Raw genomic sequence first — 24,397 nt, 5'->3', positions numbered from 1 at the left:
CAAAGGGAAGAAGAGAGAAGACTATGATTATTCGAGGTTAGAGGTAAAAGTACCTATGCAGCTGTACAGAATGTGCAGAGCTCAGCCACTCAAGTTCAGAGAGTTAGTTCACATAGGTAGTTCACCCAACTATCAAATCCTCCAGACTATGAGGTGAGTTACTTACTTTGGGTCAGAGAACAAGATGGAAAAAGCCCTAGGCCTAAACACGAACCATGACTATTGAATATTTATCTAGTTGGGAAGCCAGGTCCTAAATAAAAGTAAAAGTAATATCTCACACATTTGCCCCTGCAATCTAGCAGCCACCAGAGACAGAATTAATACCCATAGCACTACATGGGGTTGGAGGTTGAGAAGAGAAATGTTTCTATCTGTTCTGGCTCTTGGGAGGATAGGTATTTTTAGAGGAATGTAGCTATGAAAAGAACTCAAGAAATTAAGATCCAGAATCAGGAGAGAGGTTACAGGGTCAGGCTCTCCTGACCCCATAAGCAAAAGAGTTTGGTAAATACCATAGCTCTGCCCTCTCTCCTTGGTTGGCCTATAAAAGTAGTAATATTAAAGTAATAGGAGGCATTTTTGTAATCAATGTTGGTCCAGAGGTCAGCCCCGACTCCAAGGGGGAACATATGCGGTCAAAGCCCAATGTTGAGACTCCTACCTACTTTCGGGGTAACCATGGAGCCCCAGTGCTACTGAATTTGAACCAACACATGGTGGTGGGTGGGGTAGGATGCTTCTGCCTAACTAGACCCAGAAATCCAACAAGCATTGGCACCAGTGGAGCTTTAGAGAAAATTTCTAGCAGCCCTTCAAGAGATGGGGACTAGGCTGTGAGTTGGATATGGCCCAACTGTGTTAAGCAAAATATAGCTGTGCCATGTTTACCTTCTGATCCCAACTCACCACTCCACACCTCCAGCCCTTACCATCCTGCCCTCAGAAGTCCTGTAGCTAAACATACAAGAAGCTGCATATGTTTTTCTTGAGAAAATATATGATAGGAAAGAGAGAATTTTAGTCACCAAAAGTCCTCCTAGAAAGGGAGTGCTTTGTTGGAGAAATGCTTTGATAATTGTTTGGGGGTAGAAACTGACATTTGATGGGTATGGTTTGGTGGATTATCTGCAGGAGGCAGGTGGTGGTTTTATTGGTTGCTCCACAGAAAAAATGGGGGGGGAGGTGAGAGGAAAGTAAGAAGGGAGATGAAAACAGGAGATTTGAACTCTGCCGGACCAATCACTTCAGAGCAGGAAGAGCTTTAGCATTAAAACTCAATTTCATAGTTTCTGATTTAAAATACTCTGAAGACACATGAAAGATGCTCAAAGTGTGGACTCCTTTCAAGTGCAATTATCTTGGATGCACTTGGTGCTGGCTGTTGCTCCCAGGCCCCACATTCTTTCATTTGAAGCCCTATGTCCTAGTGACCCCTGAATCTTCAGTAAAGTATTCTCTCTCTCTCTCTCTCTCTCTCTCTCTCACACACACACACACACACCCTCCAGTATGAGTGGATATTTTTCTAGAAACTGACAAAGAAGCTGAGTTCTACGTTCAATGTGTTGTTGCTAAAAAGGAGATAGCCTTAAAGGTTAAGAACTACCAAGGAGGACAGACACACACACTAGGCGCAAGCTATCATGAGAACTGTCCCAAGATACAGAATTGGATTTTTATCCAAATTGACCAGATATTCAAGGAGTAGGAATCCTCTAGCTGATAACGTGGCTATTCTAATTTCGCCACTGCTGTTTTGTTATCCATTTTGCTTCTGAGTGAGTTTTCTATGACACAGATGGAAGCGTGACGTACCTGTGATCAAAATTCTTCAATAATCTCCCATTGCCTACAGAATTAAAATAAAGAAGACAAAAGAAAACCTCTGCAAAGCATTTAAGGCTTTTCTCAGCTTCTTGCAAAGTGCCTGGTGAGTAATAGGTGCTCTAGATGTGAAGCATAAATAAGCAGGTTTGGCTCTCTCATTTCTATCAGGCTCGGTAAGGTCATCCCTGGTCATCTAGCAAAATGCCAACAAGCTCTCCCACCTAAATCTTCATAGCTTCCTTCTGTGCCTATTTTTTCCCCTCAGTTCTTATCTCGGCTCAGCAAGGAGCCTGCTTCTCCCTCTGCCTGCCGCTCTGCCTCCTTGTGCGCTCTCTTTCTCTCTCTCTGTCAAATAAATAAGTAAAATCTTAAAAAAAAAAAAAAGATGAGGAAACAGATTCAGAAAGGTTAAACAACTTTTAAGGACACACACTAGTAAGTTGCAGAGGTAATATACTAACACAAAAATATTCCACGCCATTTGTTTATTTTGCCTTGTCACTAGTACCATCTCTCCCTACAGTGTTCTAGCCTGTCCCCACATTTTGTTTACCCCTTGCTAAGGCCCTATTCAAATCTCACCTCCTCAGTGAAATCCTCCTCATGACTTGTTCTTGGTAATGTCTCCCTTTTTTCCCCCGGAAAGGCTCCTGAGATGACTTTCAGGGTGGCGGGGAAGGTTGTGAGGTAGGGTACGTGGCCCTGGAGAATAGCTCATCCGTGTCTCATCTGTGTTAAGGTTCTTGATGCAAATTCAGGTTCTTGATGCAAAGGCCTACTTGTTTTGCAGGTAATGTACCCTCCACCTGTTCCCAACCTCAGTCTTTCATAGTCTGTGTATCTTCCTGAGGATTTCTGTGGCTGGTGATGGATGCAATTGTTTGCACGGTTTGGTTAAGCTGAGCTCCCCGGAGAAGCTGCGGAGCAGAGCAAATCTCCAGGGTTTATCTGAACACACAGCGTCTGTACCCTCGGGTTAGTTAGCACCTGGGACACCTGAAGCTTTTCCCCTCCTCTGTCTCTGCTTCTGGTTGAAGTAAGGGCTTCAGCCTTTCCCGAATGGGACTCCCCTAAGGTTGCTACATAAAAAGCCGAAGCCTATTTCCTATTAGCCATTTCCTCATGTACGACATGGAAAATAGAGACGGACTTTTCACTGGCCCAACTTTTTCCTTTTTAAGTGAAGGACCCTAGACCGACATTAGAGATAACAACTTTTGTTCTCAGCGGTCCTCGAGAAGTGATGCAAAAAGTCACTTACATCTGAAGGAAAACGTGCTTGTGATCTGTTCTCAGGTCCTCATCTCTCAAGCTGAGACCATTACAATTGGAACCTGCAAAAATCCACAATAATTTTCCAGTATCTTTTGTATTTAAAATCTTGGTGGATGCCTAAGCATCTTACAGCTAGTGATGCGTCAGCCAAGTCCATAACTGAGCTACAACAGTTGACCCTTGATTGTGTCCACACACTATACTGAGGTATCTATGATTTGGGAAGAAGTAGGGAAGTAAAAGGCCAGGTCTGGTACTAGGCTACCTGTGTTCAAACCCCATCTCCATCGCCTTGCAGCCCTGGGACACGGAGTTCGTTCCTTTACGCCTCAATCTCATTCTCCTCATTTTAAAACGAGGTCCTATCATTCCATAAAGTTGCACGTAACGTAAAAAGAGCAATCCGACCTCGGGAGCCCCCCTCACAGCCGGTCGCGGCGGCGCCTAAGCGACGGCGGCCCCGGAGTGGGGGGAGCCTGTTTCCAGCCGGACCGCGTCCCCGGGCGCTCCCGAGCGCCGCGCCTGCGCACTCCGCCCGTCGCCGCGCCGGTCCTGCGGACGTGCGCTCGCTGCCTCCGCGGCGCCCGGGCCCGGGATGTGCGGCCGCCCGGTCGGTGCCAGCTCCAGGTGCGTGCGGAGGACTCGCCGGACCCGTGCGTGAGGCGGCGCGACCCCCGCCAAGGGCCGGGCCTGCCTCGCTCCCTCCCAGGTGCCCGGGGACCCGGAGCGGGGGCGCCACGACCTCAGCCCCCTTTCCTTCGCCACTTCCCCGCCTCCCGACGGCCCCTAGGGAGCGGCAGGCGAGGTGTGGGCCGGCGGCGCAGGAAGGATGCTTTCCCCTCGCCGCGGCCCGGGTCGCATACGGCGTTTCCCTCCCCTCTGGCCGCCGCCGGAGCCGTTTTCGCCCTTGCGCTTCCTTTCCTGGGGTGGGATTTTGCGATCTCTGGACTCGGCTCGACCCTAGGTGCTTATGGGTTGCGGGCGGTGAGGGCGACGGCCGGATGTCAGGGTCCCCGTCCCCTGCAGCGGCCCTGGGACGAGATGAGGGTGCAGGGCCCCGAGCGTGGGCCGGGGGAGCGGGGCAGAGGCAGCCACCACGAGGGAAAGGCTGGGGCAAGCGTCGCCAGAGATGATCCCCCGGCTGCAAGTGGTCCAAGTTTCCCCCCGGTCTCTCCTCTCTTGTTGGTTTGCTTTTGTGATATCCGCAGTTTGCTTTTGTGCTGTTAGTAAGAAACCACCAGGCGTTCAGCCGTGAAGCGTCATTGGAATTTTTTTCTAAGATTTTATTTATTTATTTATTCATGAGAGACACAAGCAGAGGGAGAAGCAGGCTCCTTGCGAGAAGCCGGAGCGGGACTGGATCCCGGGATCCCGGGATCCCGGGGTCACGGGGTCACGCCCAGAGCCGAAGGGAGGCGCTCGACCGCTGGGCCTCCCAGGCGCCCCCAGATCATTTTTTAGTCTTCCAACAGAGTGCATCCGGCAGTTGTCAGAATGATCTTCAGGTTGAACCAGGGAGATTTGCTATTTTACTTTTTATTTTCGGTATAGCAGAGTAAAGTACACAGTGTTGGCTTTGTTTTTTGTTTTCGTTTTTTTTTTTTTTTTTCCAATATTTCCAGCAACAACAACAAAAAATCAGTTGAGAGCATAGAGAATCAGTTGAAGTGGGATTTGGAGCGCTCTCAAATTAACGTGCACCCTGTAGAAGTATATATGGGACTGCACATGGAGCGCTGGGGATCCCGCGCTATCGCTTATAAATAGCAGATGAGATCACTTGTTGCCACAATACAGGGCTCCCAGTAAGTGCTTTCACACTCGCTCTGAAGGCAAGTGACAGTAGTATCCAGTCTTAGTGGTAGTTGATCAGCCGTAGACACTTTTTGGCACAGAAACTATACATAGTCAATTCCTGTTATAATCAGAGAAGGTTGTAGTGTGTGGTTCTACTCTGGGATATTTTTTCACAAGTATTCGGTAGAAACTATTAAAGAGAAGGAGAAATATATAGTAGGAATTGAGGAGGTCAGCTTCAGGCCAAAATTCTTTGTGTGATCTTCCAGGCCTGACAGTAGACAATTGGCTGGCTTTGGCTGGCCAGCCTTATGGGGGGGGGGGGGGACTGCCCTCCCCACACCAGACTGGTGCATAGCCAGTGCATTGGAGTTTCGGAGGGAGTTGCAGTCAAGAACTCAACCCTTCCCTCCTGCCACCCATGCTCATACTAGAGTGCACTGGTGGCTCAGTTACCTCCATGCAGATGATCTTGACTGGGGTCCTTCCCAGGCCTCACTGTCTCCACCAACACCTCAGTTACTTTTCTCCATTTTAACTCCAGACCTTTCCACTCCTAGCGCTTCCTTCCTCGTGCTCTGGCCCACAGGTCCATAAAGAGGCAAAAGCCTTTTGTTCCAAGCTCCTCTGCAGGGAGATGCTTGTGTGCATGGCATCCATCTGATCCTTTCCTAGTGTAGTTCTGCTTAATGGATGCTGGGGAACCAGTATTTGTTTTGCCTCATGCTTGCACTGTGGCAGTAAGTGAATAAAGGTGTCTTATTTTCATTTTGGCTCTTTGTCCTAATTGACCACCTCAATACCTGATAGCTTGAAAGGAATGAATTGCCGAGTTCTTGGCAATTTGATGGATTCATGACTTAACCCTCATAACTGTTCCTGTGTTAGCATGTTCAGGGATTTGGAGGTTGTTCACCAGTAATTTCTCTAACTCAGTGTAGTGAAAATGCATATTAATAGCACCAACAGTTGGCTGTTGCTAACCTGTATATCTGGGTTATATGTATATTTTATAAATTAATATAATTGCTTGCAGTCAGATTTGTTTATTTTACATAGACTGGCATATCCATTTTGTTGTAATTACATTTTTTGGTAAATATTTTGGGGTTATATGGGCCAACTGAAGAAAATTAGATATTGTTGCTGTCCTTAGTAATCCTGCCTCATCCTATGGGCCCCAACTTTATCTAATGGGTCACTTGATTACTTTGCATAAAGTGATTGATTCATTGTGGGTTCCTCTGTCTAGTGTTGTGTGAAGAGGTATACCAGGAATAGCTTTCACAAACATTCTTACTGCTTTCTACAGAAGTTTCACAAAACAGTATTCATCTTTATGTAATGCAATCTGATATTTTCTACTTTTTATTAAACAAAACTGATCATAACCCACTAAGTTGATTTCACAATGCATTAATGATAGCAACATGCAGTTATGTTTTTTTTAGACTCTGAAAAGTACTGTGATAAAGCAACTAGTAGTAGAAGATACTTATTGAATAAATGAATGCTTTTGTTTCTGATTCACATTGCTGAAGAGAACCACAGTGGGTGTGATTGTGTGTTTAAGGTGTCTTCTGGAAAAGACAGTAAATAGCATATATGGGGAAGCCTGGGTGGCTCAGTGGTTTGGCACTGCCTTCCACCAGGGTGTGATCCTAGAGACCTGGGATCGAGTCCTGCATTGGGCTCCCTGCATGGTGCCTGCTTCTTCTCCCTCCACCTGTGTCTCTGCCTCCCTCCCTCTCTGTGTCTCTCATGAATAGATAAATAAAATCTTTTTTAAAAAAATAGCATATATGTTGGATGTTCGCCAGATTAGCTGACAAAAGAACACTGAGTTTCTAGTAGATTTATCAACTTTCTGATCTCAAATAGAAGATAAAGACATTAGAATCAGAGCTACAGCAGCTTTTTTTTTTTTTTAATCTCTGACTCCTTTATTTAAGGTAGATGCAATAGTAGAAGGAGGATGAGAAGAAAATTGGTTTCCCTGATAAAAGAGAAGATAGGGTATACAGTTTTTATAAAAATACTTAGTAAACTTTTGCATGTATCCTACATAGTTATATTAAGGAAAGCATGTTTATATTAACTCCAGGACCAAAACAATGCTTCTATTATATTGTCTGAACCACACTTAACTCTCAGTTACTCAGCCATCGATAAGTATATAAGTAGCCAGTTAGCCTCATTGCCTTTGTACTGTCTTTTAGGAATTCCACAACAAAATGCAAAGAAGAAATACAAAGAACTATAAGTTTAGTTAGTATGTTTATTTCTTAGTTAGAAACCCTAAAAAATTGTATTATGTAGATAAAGTTACATAATCTGATTAATGTTGAGCAAAGTAGTACCTTCCATTTGTAATCACTTCACAGTTGTCCAACACATTCAGATGCATTATTTCCATTGATTCTCACAAAAATTGATGTGGTAGGCAGGCCAGGGGGCATTTTCTCCATTTTAGAGATGAATATGATGGGGTTTATCCGCCCCCCACACACTGAAATCATTCGGTAGCAAATCGGGACTAGAACCCAGATTATCTGGGGAATTTTCTCCCAGTTGTCCAAGGTTGTCTTTGCTGGTCCAAAGAAGTAATTAGAAGTAAATACTGGTAATGATGTGGCTAAGAAATCCAACCTTGGTAACTAAAACATTCCCTTCTCAGATCATACCCATGGTATGCTATAATTAAATGCAAATACATCTTATTTTTAGTTTTATATTTCAATTTTTGCACTCCTTACCTTTCTGGCTTAATTTTTTTTTTTTTGAGTCTTGCTTAATTTTTAAAAAATGACAAAAACGGACACCTGGGTAGCTTAGTAGGTTGAGTGTCCATCTTGATTTCAGCTCAGGTCATGACATCAGAGTCATGAGATGGAGCCCCACATCTGGCTCTGTGCTGTGGTTGGAGCCTGCTAAGATTCTCTTCCTCTCCTGACCCACCTCACCCGACTCACACACAGGCAATCTCTCTCTCTCTCTCTCTCTCTCTTGCTCTTAAAAATAAATAAATAAATAATGACAAAGCAACTAAATATTGAAAATGCTACATAATAAAGAAATAGGAAAATTGGAATTAAAAGGTCTAATGTTAAGAAATTCAACTCCGTCCCCTTTTGATTTATTATCTCAATTAATTAGAAATATAGCTTAAAGTTACATAGGTTTTTAGAGATTTATTTTTTTAAGTAAGTTCTATACCCAATATGGGGCTTGAACTCATGACTCTGAGATCAAGAGTCATATACTTTACTGACTGAGCCAGCCAGGCATCCCTAGAGATTTCTTTTAAAGACTCATCATTTCTATGTGTGAGGTTAGTTTTATGATTTTAAAGTATTCATCTAAAATGATTACCTTACTTTTAAACATAGAAAATGTCCAGCTTCCTCTATACCCTTAATATCTTTAGCCAAAGGAGAACTTAAATTATTTCTTTTCATATGAATAAGTACTTTTTAAATTAATACATTTTTATTTTTAATTTTTAGACATCTGTGGAGTTTAAGAACATGGAGTTCATCAGAGTATATCACTGAAGAATATGATGGCTGAAAACAATTTAAAAATGCTAAAGATTCAACAGTGTGTAGTAGCCAACAAACTACCTAGAAACAGGCCATATATTTGCAATATTTGCTTCAAGCACTTTGAAACACCATCAAAATTAGCTAGGCATTATCTCATTCATACTGGTCAAAAGCCATTTGAATGTGATGTATGTCATAAAACCTTTAGGCAACTGGTTCATCTGGAGAGACATCAACTAACTCATAATCTACCTTTTAAATGTAGCATTTGTCAACGCCACTTTAAAAATCTGAAGACGTTTGTGAAGCACCAACAACTTCACAATGAAACCTACCAGAATGATGTTAAACAGGTCAGAAGATTGTTGGAGGCCAAGCAAGAAAAACCAGTATATGGGATGTATCATACTTTTACCACACAGGAAAGATGGGCATTACACCCATGCTCTAAGTCTGATCCTACATACAGCCCTACAAAGAAAAGAAAGAATATTCACGCATGTACAATCTGTGGCAAGATGTTTCCATCACAATCAAAACTTGATAGGCATGCACTAATTCATACTGGTCAGAGGCCGTTTAAGTGTGTCTTGTGCAGTAAATCTTTCCGGCAGTCAACTCATTTAAAAATTCATCAACTCACACATTCAGAAGAAAGACCTTTCCAATGTTGTTTTTGTCAAAAAGGATTTAAGATTCAAAGCAAACTTCTGAAGCATAAACAAATCCATACCAGGAATAAGACCTTTCAGACTCTTTCATTAAAGGTAAAGAGTCCAGAATCATGCCCCCTGCCTAATAAATTAAGTGCAAAGCAGGATAGTTTTGAAAATGGTTATATAGGTGAATCTGAGGAGAATAATCAACTTGATGTCCACTCTATTTATATCGTCCCTTTTCAGTGTCCAGAGTGTGAAGAGTGTTTTGAATCAGAGCAAATTCTCAATGGACATAAGTGTTTTCCTGCCAGAGGTGGCAAAATTCCAAGCAGGCTCAAAAGAAGCTGCAACTATAAAACCATTGTGAAAAAAATCTTGGCTAAACTTAAACGTGCTGGGGGTAAGAAATTAGATAATTTTCGATCTGAGAAAAAAGTATTTAAAAACAATTTCTTGAAAAATTGTGATTTTATTACTGGTGAGCTTAGCCCTGAACAAACTCAGAGAACATTTATGGGTTCTCTTAGCAAACATGGAACATATAAGACAGTTGGCAATAAAAAGAAGAAAACGTTGACTTTGCCATTTTCTTGGCAAAAGCACTTCCAGAACCAAAATATAGGTAAAAACTTGAAAGGTATCCTTACAACAGAAAACAAGTTACCTATAGATAATTCAGTGAGTAATAAAGATGTATCTATCTATGGTTCATCAGGTGAGGAATTCTTTGGTAACTGTGAAGTGCTTCAGTGTGGTTTTTCAGTTCCAAGTGAAAATCTACATACTGGACATAAGATGTGTCCTTGTGACAAATGTGAGAAAGTATTTCCTTCTATATCCAAACTACAAAGACACTATTTAATTCATACTGGACAGAGGCCTTTTGGCTGTAATGTTTGTGGGAAATCTTTTAGACAGTCAGCTCACTTAAAAAGACACAAATTAACTCATATTGATAAGATTCCTTATAGAAGATCTCTTTGCCAAGAATTTGAAAATTTGAACCAACTTCTCATTCATCCAGGTGATAATGTTAACTATAATGCTTCCCAACAATGCCAGACTCTTGGACTCCAAAAATATGAGGTCTCAGAGTCAGATCAAATAACAGAAATAAAAGTTAAGGTAGAATCAGAGGATTTCATTCTCAGTACCCCCTACAGGAACAGGCAGCCTTACCTCTCTAGTGCACTTCTGCAATCTGAGCAGAGCCAACATAGCCATTGTTGCAGTTATTCAGGGCGTGTGGAGAGGAATGATGGCCTTCTTTACCAATGCAGCGTTTGTTCCAAAAGTTTTCGGTCTCCATCTAAACTGGAAAGACACTATCTAATTCATGCAGGGCAGAAGCCATTTGAATGTTCAGTTTGTGGGAAAACATTCAGACAGGCTCCTCACTGGAAGAGACATCAACTTACTCACTTTAAGGAATGACCAACCACAAGAGAAAGCAGTTCTCAAATTCTGTTGTGTAACTGACAGAACCAGTAACGCATTTGTGGTGTCTCTGGTACTTTTGTTCCTAAAGCCTCTATCGTTTAAAATGTATTTTTATGTAAAGGCCTTTCTTAGGTTGCGTGATTTCATAGGCAGTTGCTTGTGCTGCAAGTAAGAGCTAAGATACATAGAAAATTAATACAATGTTTTTGGAATAGCCAAATTAATTTTTAGGGGGAAGAACATGGTTTGATGCCATACAGTAAGCATTTATTTTATTTTAATATATACTTTGTATTGAAAATGTAAATCCATGATGTGGTACAATAACTCAGTTCATTCATTTTTTAAAAGAAATTATTCCTTAACATTTGCCATCTCATTTTAAATATACTCAAAGGAGTGAGAGGTAAAAATTGGGTTTTGGCTGCAGCAAATAGCTCCACTACATTTTCTTTATTTTATGTTTCACATGAAAGCATAATTTTGTACACCTATGGCTCAGATTCCATTGCAAGATTTTTTCTTTTAAGTTTAAAAACTATAAAGGCAGTAAAAATGAAAATGGATGAGGACGTCAGCATTATTTTCATTGGTCTTTTGCAAGCTATTTATTCTTAGGACTCTGGTAGCTTCACCTTCATTTCCACAGGGGATTAGAATTGTATTTTTTTTACCCAGCCTGTTGTCTTTCCCAAAGGATCTGAAAGTAGGAAAGAGACTAGGATGCACTTGTATACCTTTACCATATTTACTTATCAGGAGTATTGTCCAAGTGCCATAATCTTTTTGATGATATGTATGCTGTATTATCTTTTCAGAGGAATAAATGCAATTCATCTACTAAATGATTGACAATAGTAGTTGTAAACTTAAGACTCACTTGCATAGAACTGCATCTTCCAAGACTTCTATTTTACTTTAGTAAAACTTTTGTTTTAATGCATCTTGGAATTGAGTAGTCCTATGACTTAACTAAATCTATTCTGTTAAGTTTGATCAAATGGCAATGACTAGGTCTAGTTCTAGTTTTTAATTCTATGTTTATTGCAAGACTCTAATGCTAAAGAATGTTACTCTGATCCTTAGCAAATTGTTATTTTGATTAGTAAGGTAATTATTCCCATAAAGGAATAAAATGCCTATGGAATCGAGGATATCATTCCTCTAAACAGTACTGTCATGATTGGGAAATATTAAATCTTAAGTTATGAAAGACGTAATCACAAACTGTCCTTCGTATTTGCCATGTTTTAATAAAGTCTTTAAGAACGACATTTCTCAGTAATTAACCATTATCTTTTAAGAGAAGAACAGGTGGGTGTTGGTCCTGGTATACTTCAATAATAGTGACAAGCCTTCTGTTGAGAATGGATAAACATTCTTTGCATTTTAAGCTCTTCATCATACTCTTAAGAGTTGTCTTTGTATAGGAGGAGGGAAGAGGAGAGGTTGGTATCTTTTTTTTCAACTGCATTTTGAGAAACTCGAGTTTAATATACAGAGATAAAAGGTAAAGGTACAGATAAAATGCCCAATGATGTATAAAGGTGCAGGAGAATCATATGATCTAAAAAATAATTTCTCTTAGGTTTCCTCCAGATACGTTCTTCCATTGCAAGCAAGATGATGGTTTACAGAATTTGCTTTACACCACAAACTTTTCAAAAACATCCCTATTACATAAAAGCAAGGGATAATTCAAATTTTCCAAGAATATAGGTTCAAAGGGTTTTTTGTTTGAAATTATGTATTTTGGGATTTTCCAAAGCTATTTATATATTTTATTTGAGGTAAATGTCTCATTTAGTCCTTTCCCAACCCAAACAGGGAGAGTCCTAACAGTGTTGTGCTTGTATGATATTAGATTTTATTTGCTTAAGTGGTACTACTATACTTTTTTTGGCCCATGCCTTTTTAAGCTGTTTCATATTGAAAGTTGGAATACTGTAAAAATTTTGTCAAAGATGTATTGTAGTGCTATTTGAAGTACCTATAACAAAATTCTTATTTACCTTTATCACTGCAAGCTTCTTGTGGAAACTTCTTAGGAATAAAAATAAACTGTGTACATCCATGATTAAGAAAAATAAAACATTAGGTGTTAAATGATGATTTGCTGCATGCTAGAACTGTTCGTATTGTTGAATCAATTACTTTGGTTTCCTGAAAAAATAAACTTTATAAATATCTTTAAAGAGATTCATTAAAATTTTTTGTTTGGATGATTCCAGGGCTGTAGCATGATATCTACTGAAGTAGTTTCATTGGCTAAGTTAATGGAATTATTGTTTCTTGGTTTGTACTGCAGTAGAGCCAACAATTTTAGAACAAAATGTGTGTGTTGAAGGAAAGTAGATGGTGGTTAAGAGTCTTGAAGAATTTAAACTTCAGAATATTTTAAAAATAAACTTTCAAGATACACTTCGGCTTTTTTTTTTTTTTTTTTTTTGGAAAATCACATAATATTGGAACAAGGTACTGATTGCCAACCACTTTCCTGGGCCCACTCCAATCCACCTCCACTGAATTTCCTGATATGGATATTTAATCATCTCCTTATTTCTTACTTATTTTTTACTTCTTATTATATTTCTTTACTAGCTTCTTATCACCTACAAAAGGATGTTAACTGCATCACGTTACATAATCTACCTGCTTACCCATTTATCTCCTCCAGATTTGTACTAAAGAAATACAGAATTAGTTCCTCCCATGCATATTCTTGTTATTCTTCTTGTCTCCATCTTGGCTACCCACTATTATTTTAAATTAGATACAGACTTTCACACTGTTCAAAGAAATTTAGTTGAGCCAGATTTGATTCGGTTTTCCATGATAATGGGAAAAAACTAAAGTGTTTAAAACACTTGCAGAAAACTTTATTTTTAAATGATTTACTTATTTTTTATTTATTTTTTTAATGTAATCTTTTCCCAATGCGGGGCTTGAACTCACAAACCTGAGATCAAGAGTCACATGTTCTATGACTGAGCCAGCCAGGAGTCCCCCAAAACATTTCAATGTACATGTTATAGAAGATAACCAATCAGAACTATAGTTTTAAGACATAGCAACAATCTTTGTAGTCTGAGTAACATACAGAAACTTTTTGTTAGAAGTAACATTTTCAAGGACTGTTTGTTGTTGTTTGCTTATTTTTTACTAATCTCTACACTGAAGGTGGGGGCTTAAACTCATGGCTCTGAGATCAAGAGTCCAGGCTCTACCTACTGAGCCAGCCAGGTGCCCCAAGGACGGATGATACAGAATATCTGCTTTTTAGAAGCAGGGAAAGAACATTAAATTTCTATCTTGAGCTTTCTATTGCTGGTTTGAAGGGCTTAAATTTCAGGGCAAACTGCTGGAGTTCTATTAGCAGTAAGACAAATTAGTTTGAACTTTTTTTTTTTTTTTTTAACGATTTTATCTATTTACGCATGAGGCAGAGAGAGAGGCAGAGGGAGAAGCAGGCTCCCGGTGAGAAGCCTGATGTAGGGCTTGATCCCCACACCCGAGCCAAAAGCAGACAGATGCTCAACCACCGAGCCACCCAGGTGCCCCAAGTTTGAACTTAAATACTGTTTACTCTGCAAGCCTTTCTGATTTACCCAAACACTCCATCCCCTGTGCTCTCACTGTTTTTTCTGCATAACTCGATTGTCACTGTTGATCAGTGGTTTTCAAACGTTAGCGTGCACTGGAATCCTGTAAAGGGTTTGTTCAAAGCATACACAGCTAAGCCACATCTCAGTTTCTCTCATGTCTGGTGGTGGGCCCAAGAATTTGCATTTATGCAGGTTAACTGTTAGTGCTGTATTGAAATTGCACTTTGAGAAACAATAAGCAAAACTACATGCTTCTGGAAAGCGAAGGAATGCATCCTTTTATGTTCTATGTTTTAAATAGGGATAGGGATACAGGCCAAGTTTGAAGCTGTGTTTGGAAAGAAGAGAGGATAGGCAATAAAACATTTCCACTGCACCTAGCATAAAAAGAGATAGCAGTTGGGACAAACAACTTGAGCTTTACCGGTTATTCGGGTTACTGTTTTTTTTTTTTTGTCTTTTATGTTGAAAATGCATTTTACACCTACTTTCTCCATTGCCTCTTCCCTCAACTAATCTGTCACCCGCTTTTTACCTGGTAGCCCTTTTTTCCCTAGTATGGCAATAGGGATGGATTGCAAATAGCATGGGGAAAATTTTAAGGGCGTTGAATATGCTTATCCGGATTTTGGTGATGGTTTCACAGATGTATGACTGAAAACGTATCAAATTTTACACTCCAAAATACGTGCATGCAGTTCATCGTATGTCAACTTATACCTCCATGAGTCTGTTAAAAAACAGTTAAAGCCGAGCCCCGCATACTCACAGCGTATGTTTTTATCAACACTGCTTCTTTCTAGGTTCGGGAGAACCGCCGAGTGTCCCCGCCCCGCCCCGCCCCCGACAGCACCTGCCGGCCGCGTCCTTGAGACCCGGTCCCGACGGCCGGGTGCGTTCTCCGAGCTGCCCGCTAGGGGGCGCGCGCGTAGGCGGCGGCAGCCCCCGCGGTCCGTCGCTCAGCCCCAGCGCCCGCGCAAACTTCCGGTCCTGCTCCGTTCCGCTTCCGGGGAGACGCGCGGGCTGCTGTGCGCGCCCCTCCGAGCCTGCGGAGACCGAGGCGCAGGGCGGGGCGGGCCGGGCCGGGCCGGCGGGCTCCTGCTGCGCGGAATTGGGCTCACCGCCGCCCCGGGCGGGCCTTTCCTCCCCACCATGGCGGCCCCTGCTCAGCCCAAGAAAATCGTGGCCCCGACGGTGTCCCAGATCAACGCGGAGTTCGTGACCCAGGTGCGCGCGGGCGAGTGTGGCGTGTGTGAAAGGGCCGCCGAGACCCCCGAGGCCTGGGGGCGAGGCTCTCCCTGGGGTGGGCGCACCCGGGAGGCGTTCGTGCGTCCGTCCGTCCGTCCGTCCGTCCGTCCGTCGGCTCACGGGCCTTGACGGAGCATCTGCTCCGTGTCGGCGGCTGCAGGGGGCGCCGCGGAGACGCGTGAAAGAGGCCGCCCTGCCCTAAAGGGCGCGGGTTCCGCGGAGGAGAGACGCGCGGAAAGAAGGCTCCTAAGCGAGCTCTTGTGTGTTGGACTCTGTCGCGGAAGCGGCGGGTTCGCAGAAAGAAACGGACCCCAGCCTGAGCCTGGCAAGGCTTCGTAGCGGGGACGGTGCCTGCCAGACCGGGGACGAGAGCTTGCCTTGGCCGTGGAGCAGCCCAGGCCTTTGAGGGGGGCGACGGGAGTCTGGCAAGGCCCCGCTCCGGGCGGGCGCATCCGTGAAGCGCGCAGCCGTGGTGTCCGAGGGCCTTGGCCCACACCCGGTGGCGGCGTTGCGCGGGGCGGCGCGGGCGGCCGGGAACAGGGAAGCACAGCCCTTGGCCCCCACAGCGGGCGGGTGTCGGCCGAGTGCGGCTGCTCCCCGCAGAAGCTGTTACCCCATCTTCTTTCCTCTCTGGCCTCTGCCTCCCATTTGCCCAGGCAGAAGCCTCAGGGCCGTTTAGAGCCCTCCCTTCCCTTCCTCAACCACTCGGTGTTTGCCTCTGAACGTCTTTTAAACGTATCTGCTTCTCTGTATACTACGCGTGCTACCCGTGTTGACCGCCTGGACCTAGGCATCCTGACCTGTCTGGTGGTCTTTCCTCTTGCTCTTCTCCTCCCCGTTCTTCATATTGCTGCCAGTGACTTCACACAGATGCAATTCTGACCGTATCAGTTACCTTAACATCTTTATGAAGAGTTCTAATTTGTCTTGGGATAATGACCAGGATCCTTTGAGGTATTATGTGACCTGGCCTGTGCTCATATCCAGTTTCCTCCCTCCCTCTAACTCTCCTTTAGCCGTACCGAACACATTTATATAAATCTGCCGTGCGGTCTTTCACCCCTTGGTCTTTCATCGTTGTTCAGAATCCTCATTTCCCCCCACTTTCCTTTATACGGTTAATTCATTGTCACGCATCTATGACATCACTGAAGAAGCTTTCCTGACAACTTAAACTAGATCAGATCTCCCTTTTCTTACATACCGGTGCTTTTGTGGTTAAAGCTGTTTATCAGTTTCCTTCACCTAAAGAGCTTACATTTTAGAGATGAGTCCGACAAGTTAACAGTTTCAAACAGGGATCAGTGCTATCAGAAAAATGAGATGGGGTGTGTGAAAGGCAGTCAGGAAAGTCCTCTCTGACGTGACATTTGATCGAAGACCTGAATGCAAAAAAGCAGGCAGTTTTGGGGAAAGTAGGGAAACAATCCAGGGAAGAGCAAGTGCAAATGCTTTATGGTATGAATACAAAGGCCAGGATTAGAGACAAAAGAAGAGGGAGAATGGTAGGAGATGAGTATGTACAATGAGGTCTTACAATTTTAGAGGCAGAGATAAGTTTGGATTTCATTCTCAATCAGTAGATTTTAATTGCGATCCAGGGAATGATATTCTAGAAGGAATCCTCTGACTAATCTATGGAAACTGGGTGGGAGTGCGAGAGCTGTAGTAGGGTTACCAGTGACTCCAGGTATGAGATGATGGTGGCCTCTACTCTTAGAGTAGACTGATAGATTTTGAAGCTACAGGCAGCAGGACTTGCTGATTGATTGTGGAAGTTTGGAGGAAAAGACAAATAGGGCATATCTTGAACAGCTAGGTGAATGGTTTGGACATTGAGAGAGGAAAGGAGAGGGTTTAGTGGGGAGTATCAAGAGTTCTGTTCGGGCCTTGTTACATGTGAGATGCCCAGTAGACATTCAGTTGAAAATATTGAGAAGGCAGTAGAATATGTGAGTCTGGAGTACCTGAGCAGGTTCTGGGCTTGCATGTAAGTTTGACAATTCAGTTTTTTTTTTTGTTTTTTTTTTTTTAATGCTACTGTATTTGGTGTCCTTTTTGTCTTTCAATAAAATTTATTTTGAACAGTCTATGCTCTCTTAGCTATAGTAAATGGGAAATGGAGAGAGTTTCTGTTTTACATGAGGCCGAAGAGTGTGGGGGAGGGCAGTATAATCCTGGAGGTAGTAGTGTGTGAGAGGTCATAGGTTAGACCCCATGGAGAAGCTAGATCAGATATTTAAAATAAGCAATTTGGATCAGAAAATAGGATTTGCATATTTGATTAGAAGATCCTAAATCCATGAAAACAGATCAGATTCAGTTCTCTTAATGGTATGAGGTAAGTAAAAGATATCTTGTTAGTGTGTGGAATGAGGAAATGAGGATACCATAGGATAGTTTGGAGAGTGATTGATAGTTTGAGAAGGTGTGACATAAGTGAACTGTTACTGTTTTGGAGAGACTTCCTCGGGGCCAGTGTCTTCACTGCTTGGGAGGCCCTATGAGTGTACTTACCGTGATAGGTAGTTAGCTATAGAAGCAAAGGCAGGAGGCTCATCTCGTTCCGCTTAGGTGGACAGGAAGGGTGATAAGCAATCAAATGATGAATAATACGGGAAGATAAGACTATAATAGAGTTCTTTATGAAATGAAGAAGAGGAAGAAACGGTTATCACCATCAGGGAGGATTGAGGAAAGCCTCAGAAAAGGAAACATTTCAGATTGTTCTTTATTTGTTCATTTGTCCATGCATACATCCATACCTCAATCCGTTGGCTATTATTTGAGTTCCTACAGTATACTAGACGCTGTGCAGGTATACTTTTTTATAAATATGTTGAGTCTCTCAGCTTACCAGAGTTTTTCTGTTTTTCGCGAGATTGCAGTTTAGTTTCTCTAAAAAAAAATTAGTACGTATTAATAAGACTGTTTTTTGATATTATATAATATACATACCCATCTAAATACCTGGAAATATCGTATATATGTGTTTAAAATTCACGTTTTCCGGGTGAAATCTAATCTGCTAAAGTATACCAGCTTTTATGCTATGTAATAAGCTGCTTATCGATTACAACTTTTTAGCATTTGTTATGCGTGTCTGGGTATCTCCGAATCATTTAAAGGTTATTGTTTTACAAATAAAAATTCTGGGGCTGCCCCGGTGGCTCAGCAGTTTAGCGCCGCCTTCAGCCCAGGGCCTGATCCTGGGGTCCTGGGATTGAGTCCCACATCAGGCTTCCTGCATGAGCCTGCCTCTCCCTCTGCCTGTGTCTCTGCCATTCTCTCTCTCTCTCTCTCTCTCTTTCTCTCTCTCTCCCCCTGTGTCTCTCATGAATAAATAAATAAAATCTTTAAAAAATATATTGCTGGAGAAATAAAATATTCATTTGGGAAAAACTAAAATAAAAATCCATTCTAGGTGAATTTTAGAACTAAATATAAAATAAGGGCAGCCCAGGGGGCTGAATGGTTTAGTGCTGCCTTCGGCCCAGGGCATGATCCTGGAGACCCGGGATTGATGCTTCTCCCTCTGCCCGTGTCTCTGCCTCTCTCTCTCTCTCTCTCTCTCTCTCTCTCTCCCCCTCCCTCCCTCCCTCCCTCTCCCTCTCTCCCTCTCTCCCTCCCTCTCTCTTTTCTCTCTCATTAATAAATAGAATCTTAAAAAAAACTCCTGAAGATTTAGAATCTGTTTAATACTGGCTCAGTTCTTCAACTACTTTTAATCTTAGGCAACTCACTTAATCCTTAGATTCTAGGTGTTCTTTCTAGGAGGTTCCTGGGTTTCCTTATCTCTATGCTGAGGATGTTTGACTCTGGTTATTAACTAGGTCCTACTGTTTCTCTTGGGGTGGTTAGAAAAGTATGTTTTGTTTTTGTAAATTACAGTGGTAGGATGCAGTGCACAGGGCATTACTGGCACTTGGTGGGTTGGGGCCAAGGATGCTGATTGGCCTGCATGCCCATGTAGTCCCCTTAGAAGATGGAATTACTCGTCCTCCCAATGCCTCTAGTAATAAGCTATATGACCTCAGTCTTCTAGCTCGACAATGGTATAAACCTGTGACTTACTGTTTATTCTATTTACTTTTGTAGTTAGCATGTAAATACTGGGCTCCTCATATCAAGAAAAAATCACCTTTTGATATAAAGGTAAGTATTTTTGGTTCGCAACATTCTTCTTAAATAGGTATGTTCTTATTTATCTCATTTTTAAGGGCTAATTCAACAAAAACATTCCGTGATATTTTTTTAAGTTAAAATTGCAGTTTTCTAATTATCAGACTGACAATTATTCATGTTAGAAAATTTGGAAAATACAGAAGTTACACATTAGAAAATAAAAATCACTATCCAGAGATAACCTCTATTATCATTTTATTGTGTTAAGTTTTTAAAAAGTTGTAAATATAATTTAACTCTTTTCCTGTTATAGATTTTTGGATTGTTTTAAATTTATTATTATTATGACTAATGATCATCTTTGTAAATATACAAAAATTTCTATACCATTTCTTGACAGTTCATTTACAATAGAATCTTTTTTTTTTTTTTTTAATTTTTAGATTGATGGGTTGAGATAAAGATTTGTAAGAATGATGGAAGAAGTGGGAGTTGTTTTGGATAGAGGATTAGATGACCAAAGACCAGTAGTATTTCAGTGATGGAATGGACTTATGATTCAGTTGGAGCAATTTAGGATAAATGAAAACAAAAATTTCTAAATGTAGGATTAATTCTCATTGAAATAGATTCTTAAAAAGAAATCTTTAAATAAAATAGAAATGACATGGGCAGCCTGGATGGCTCAGCAGTTTAGCACCGCCTTCAGCCCAGGGCCTAATCCTGGAGACCCAGCATCAAGTCCCACGTCAGGCTCCCTGCATGGAGCCTGCTTCTCCCTCTGCCTGTGTCTCTGCCTCTCTCTCTCTCTCTGTCTCTCATGAATAAATAAATAAAATCTTAAAAAAAATTAGAAATGACATATTGCATGGCATTTAACAAGCATGGTTGACCCTTGAACAATAATACAACTTTAAACTACAAGGGTCCATTTATACATGGGTTTGTTTGTTTTTGTTTTTGTTTTTTTTTAATAAATACAGTACAGGACTATAAATGTATTTTCTTTTCCTAATGGATTTCATTTTTTTTTCTCTAGCTTACTGTATTGTAAGAATACAGCATATAATACATATAGTATGAAAAATACATGTCAAGTGACTGTTTATCTGTAGGGTTTTCAGTCAACATAGGCTATTAGTTAAATTTTGGGAAAGTCAGAAGTTATACATGGGGGTATCTGGGAGGCTCCGTCGGTTGAGCATCTGCCTTTGGCTCAGGTCACAATCCCAGGGTTCTGGGAGCCAGCCCTGTGTTGGGCTCCCTGCTCAGTGGGGAGTCTGATTCTCCCTCTCTCTCTGCCACTCCCTCTGCTTATGCTCTCTCTCTTTCAAATAAGTAAACAAAATCTTCTTTAAAAAAAGTTATACATGGGTTTTCGACTGCATAGGGGTTTAGCACCCCAATCCCTGTGTTGTTCAAAGGTCAGCTAATGAAGACTCACTTTAAGTTGTCATTGTAAATTGAGTTGTGATGCTTTAGGCACACTTGGTAAAAATGAACTTAACCCCAAATTTTGTATATTATTTGAGTTTAAATGCTTCATTTATAAATATATATATATATATTTTATATATATATATATATTTTTTTTTATAAATATATTTTTGTTTTGCCAGCAATCCCTTGTATTCATCAGGAGGATAGTCATAAACATGGCCTACATTAATTACTCTACCAGCAGAGTTGCTTTATCTTATTATATGCTGTTTGTATTTGTGGGGTCTGGGAGTCCTTAGGGCCATTTTTCATTAATAACAAGAATATCTTAATGACACTACTAGATCAAGTTGAACCTAATTAGATTAAGATTTTCAGAGATTATACCCAGATCATTATAATTCTAAATGAAGCTGTGTATGCCTGTTTTTTTTTTTTTTTTTTTAAGATTTTATTTATTTATATGAGAGAGAGACAGAGAAGAGGGGAGAGGGAGTACAGAAGAGAAGGAGAAGCAGGTTGCCCGCTGAGCCCAATGAGGAGTTCGATCCCAGGATCCTGGGATCAGGACCTGAGCTGAAGGCAGATGGCAGATGTTTAATTGACAAGTAACCCAGGTGCCCCTGTTTGCCTCTTTAGAAGAACTTTATCATAGGTTGGTATTTGAAGATTATGCCCTTCATTTTATTGTTTAACTTGAATTTTTATAAAAAGAAAAGCAAAAACAAATTTTATCTAATTTGAACAAAACTTGGGGCACCTGGGTGGCTCAGTTGATTAAGCATCTGACTACAGCTCAGGTCATGATCCCAGAGTCCTAGAGTCAAGCCCTTGGAGCTCTGCACTCAGCAGGGAGTCTGCTTGCCCCCTGCTTATACTCTTCTCTCTCAAATAAATAAATAAAATCCTTAAAAAATAAAATAAATTGAACAAGACTTCTTGCTTCCCTCTCTTCCTCCATCACCAACATTTACTTTGAGCAGTTAAAAGATGTTATAGCTACATAAAATATATACCATATTAAAATATTATAATATTACATTAGGATATTTTGTATCTTTTTTAAATTTTAAAACATATTTTATTTATTTATTCATGAGAGACATAGAGAGACAGAAGAGGGAGGCAGAGGGAGAAGCAGGCTCCATGCAGGGAGACTCCATCTCGAGACTCCATCCCAAGACTCTAGGATCACGCCCTGGGCCAAAGACAGGCGCTAAACCGCTGAGGCACCTAGGCATCCCAGTACAATTTTTTTTTTTTTTAACTGCTATTATCACCAGCCACTAGCACTCTTATGATTTCTGCTGGTAACTATTATTAAAGATTTATGGGTGCACCTGGCTGGCTCAGTTGGTAAAGCATGCAACTCTTGATCTTGGGGCTGTTAGTTAGAGCCCTATATTGGGTATAGAAGTTATTTAAAAATAAAATCTTTAAAAAAACAAAAAAGATGAAATGCTAGGACTTGTACTAAATTCTTTACACATGGTATCTTACAGCAACTGGTGGGATACTTTGTATTAGCAGATTCTTTTTGTGGATTGAAAAAGTAATAAGCCTTAGTTAGAGCTGTCCTAGGCAAGGATTCTAGCTATCTGCAATGAAAATGGGTGATATGAACCAGGCTTCTAATATCAATGCTAAATTCTAAAGTGTCCCACAATCCTGGTCCCTAACCCAAAAGAATTGAAATTCTGAGGCTTTAGCATGTGTATTTGCAAAATAGGATACAATTTGCTTCTCTTATGTCCTAATACTTCCAATTTGCTGTCTATCTGGCTTTATTTTTTTTTTTTTTTTAAGATTTTATTTCTTTATTCATGAGAGAGACAGAGAAGCAAAGATATAGGCAAAGGAAGAAGCAGGTTCTCCGCAGGGAGTTTGATACAAGACTTGATTCCAGGACCACAGGATCACAACCTGAGCCAAAGGCAGAAGACGCTCAACCACTGAGCCACCCAGGTGCCCTATCTGGCTTTTGAAAGTACATTATTATGATTCGTAGATGGAGTCTGATAGCATATACTTTAAAATTAAGTTTTTAAAAAATAGTCTGATTTGTGAATTTTTATTTTTCCTAGAAATATTATGAATACATCATTTTAGAAGTCCAGGGCACTATCCATTGCGTGACAGAGCCACCTTGAATACATCATTTTATTGATTGTTTCTAGGAATCTTTTTATGTAGATGTATTTTATTATTTATCTTCTACTACTTTGCTTTCTATTATTTTACATTTTGAGGAATGTGATGAGATTATAAAAATCTCTTAAGTATTATTTCAATAATATTTTATATCTATCCTAAACCAGTTTATTTTGTGTAATTTCAGTAACTAGAAACTGTCAACGTAGGATCTAAAAAAAATGCTGTTTGAGACATCAAGCATTTTTATATTTTTGATAACAGGTCATTGAAGATATATATGAAAAAGAGATTGTCAAATCAAGGTAAGAATGGGTTTAATTTTCATGCATAGTGATTAGGTGGGACCAAGTTGGATCTCTTCTGCACTTCTAAACTAAATGTGGTCATAACTTGGAACTTTTTTTTTCTTTTTGATTTGGTCATCAGGGAGATGGTGGCTAGAGAAAGTTTATGTCTAGTTGTTGAAGAGTCGTGAATTATTTTTTTGCTTTCTAATTTTTGACTTAGAGGGATTAAATCACATCAGATTTATTTTGTTTTTGAGGAAATGTCAGGAAGAATAGACATGGAGGTTTTATTTCAATTTTACTAATACTAATTTTCTTATCATTTTCTGATTAATCATTTTTAAGATTATTTAAAAATTAGAAGTAAAACATACATCATACCTTATACAAAATAATAAAATATATATTTTATATACAATGTATAGAATATATATAAAATAATAAAAATTGTTTTTGAACAATATACAGAAGGGATAAGTTTCAAGAAATCTTCCCTGTCCCTTAATCCTCAATTTATTTATCTACATATGTGTCTGTATCCAGGTACCCCCCCGCCTCGATTTTTTTAATATAGAAAGTTTATACTCTACACATCATCCCATATCATGTCTCCCCCCCCCCCCCCCCCCCGCCCACCCCCAGCATATTTTGGGCATATTTCTATATCTGCAGCTATAGACATATATGCCCAGTGAGTATTTTGAAAGGACAATTGAGGGGCGCCTGGGTGACTCAGTCCATCAAGTGTCTGCCTTTGGCTCAGGTCATGATCCCCATATTGGGCTCCCTGCTTCTCCATCCTCCTTTGCCCCTCCCCCTACTTGTGTGCTTATATGCTCTGTCAAATAAATAAAATCTTTTTTTAAAAAAGGACAATTGACTAAATGTTTTAATATGAAATGGAAACATTTAGGTTATGAAAGTAAAAAAATTACAAAATTTCATACGTGTTATTTTTCATGTGTTTGAGCCCTAGAAGGTTAATTTTATTA

General features: G+C 40.7%; 2 protein-coding genes and 1 long non-coding RNA gene across 8 annotated transcripts in view; 2 read left to right on the top strand and 1 right to left on the bottom strand.

The window, feature by feature from the left end:
* Positions 1-16,519, bottom strand: part of LOC144302952 (uncharacterized) — a 56,039-nt gene extending 39,520 nt beyond the window's left edge. For 2 of the 3 annotated variants that reach the window (XR_013369947.1, XR_013369948.1), the window contains exons 1-3: positions 16,200-16,519; positions 3,092-3,164; positions 2,413-2,747 (exon numbers count right to left, since the gene is read on the bottom strand). This is a non-coding gene — a long non-coding RNA (uncharacterized LOC144302952). The remainder of the gene's footprint in view (positions 1-2,412; positions 2,748-3,091; positions 3,165-16,199) is intronic. The other variant, XR_013369949.1, reaches the window with a different exon arrangement.
* Positions 3,633-12,967, top strand: ZNF770 (zinc finger protein 770). Of its 3 annotated transcripts, none has more exons than XM_077880499.1 (2): positions 3,633-3,732; positions 8,409-12,967. In XM_077880499.1, the coding sequence occupies exon 2, from the start codon at positions 8,462-8,464 to the stop codon at positions 10,538-10,540; it is 2,079 nt and encodes a 692-aa protein (XP_077736625.1). In that variant the 5' UTR covers positions 3,633-3,732; positions 8,409-8,461; the 3' UTR covers positions 10,541-12,967. The 3 variants fall into 3 exon arrangements, with proteins under 3 accessions (XP_077736625.1, XP_077736626.1, XP_077736627.1); XM_077880500.1 differs by having other exon boundaries at positions 3,680-3,814; XM_077880501.1 differs by lacking the exon at positions 3,633-3,732 and adding an exon at positions 3,936-4,069.
* Positions 15,164-24,397, top strand: part of AQR (aquarius intron-binding spliceosomal factor) — a 99,497-nt gene continuing 90,263 nt past the window's right edge. Inside the window, exons 1-3 of one of the 2 annotated variants that reach the window (XM_077880497.1) lie at positions 15,164-15,378; positions 19,498-19,554; positions 23,380-23,420. In XM_077880497.1, coding sequence (XP_077736623.1) covers positions 15,304-15,378; positions 19,498-19,554; positions 23,380-23,420 — 173 coding nt within the window. In that variant the 5' untranslated portion in view covers positions 15,164-15,303. Of the gene's footprint in view, positions 15,379-19,497; positions 19,555-23,379; positions 23,421-24,397 lie in introns of those variants that run through there. The other variant, XM_077880498.1, reaches the window with a different exon arrangement.

The sequence above is a fragment of the Canis aureus genome, chromosome 32 (genome assembly GCF_053574225.1).
Source record: "Canis aureus isolate CA01 chromosome 32, VMU_Caureus_v.1.0, whole genome shotgun sequence".
Classification (NCBI taxonomy): domain Eukaryota; kingdom Metazoa; phylum Chordata; class Mammalia; order Carnivora; family Canidae; genus Canis; species Canis aureus.
This window is presented reverse-complemented; position numbering and strand designations above follow the sequence as displayed.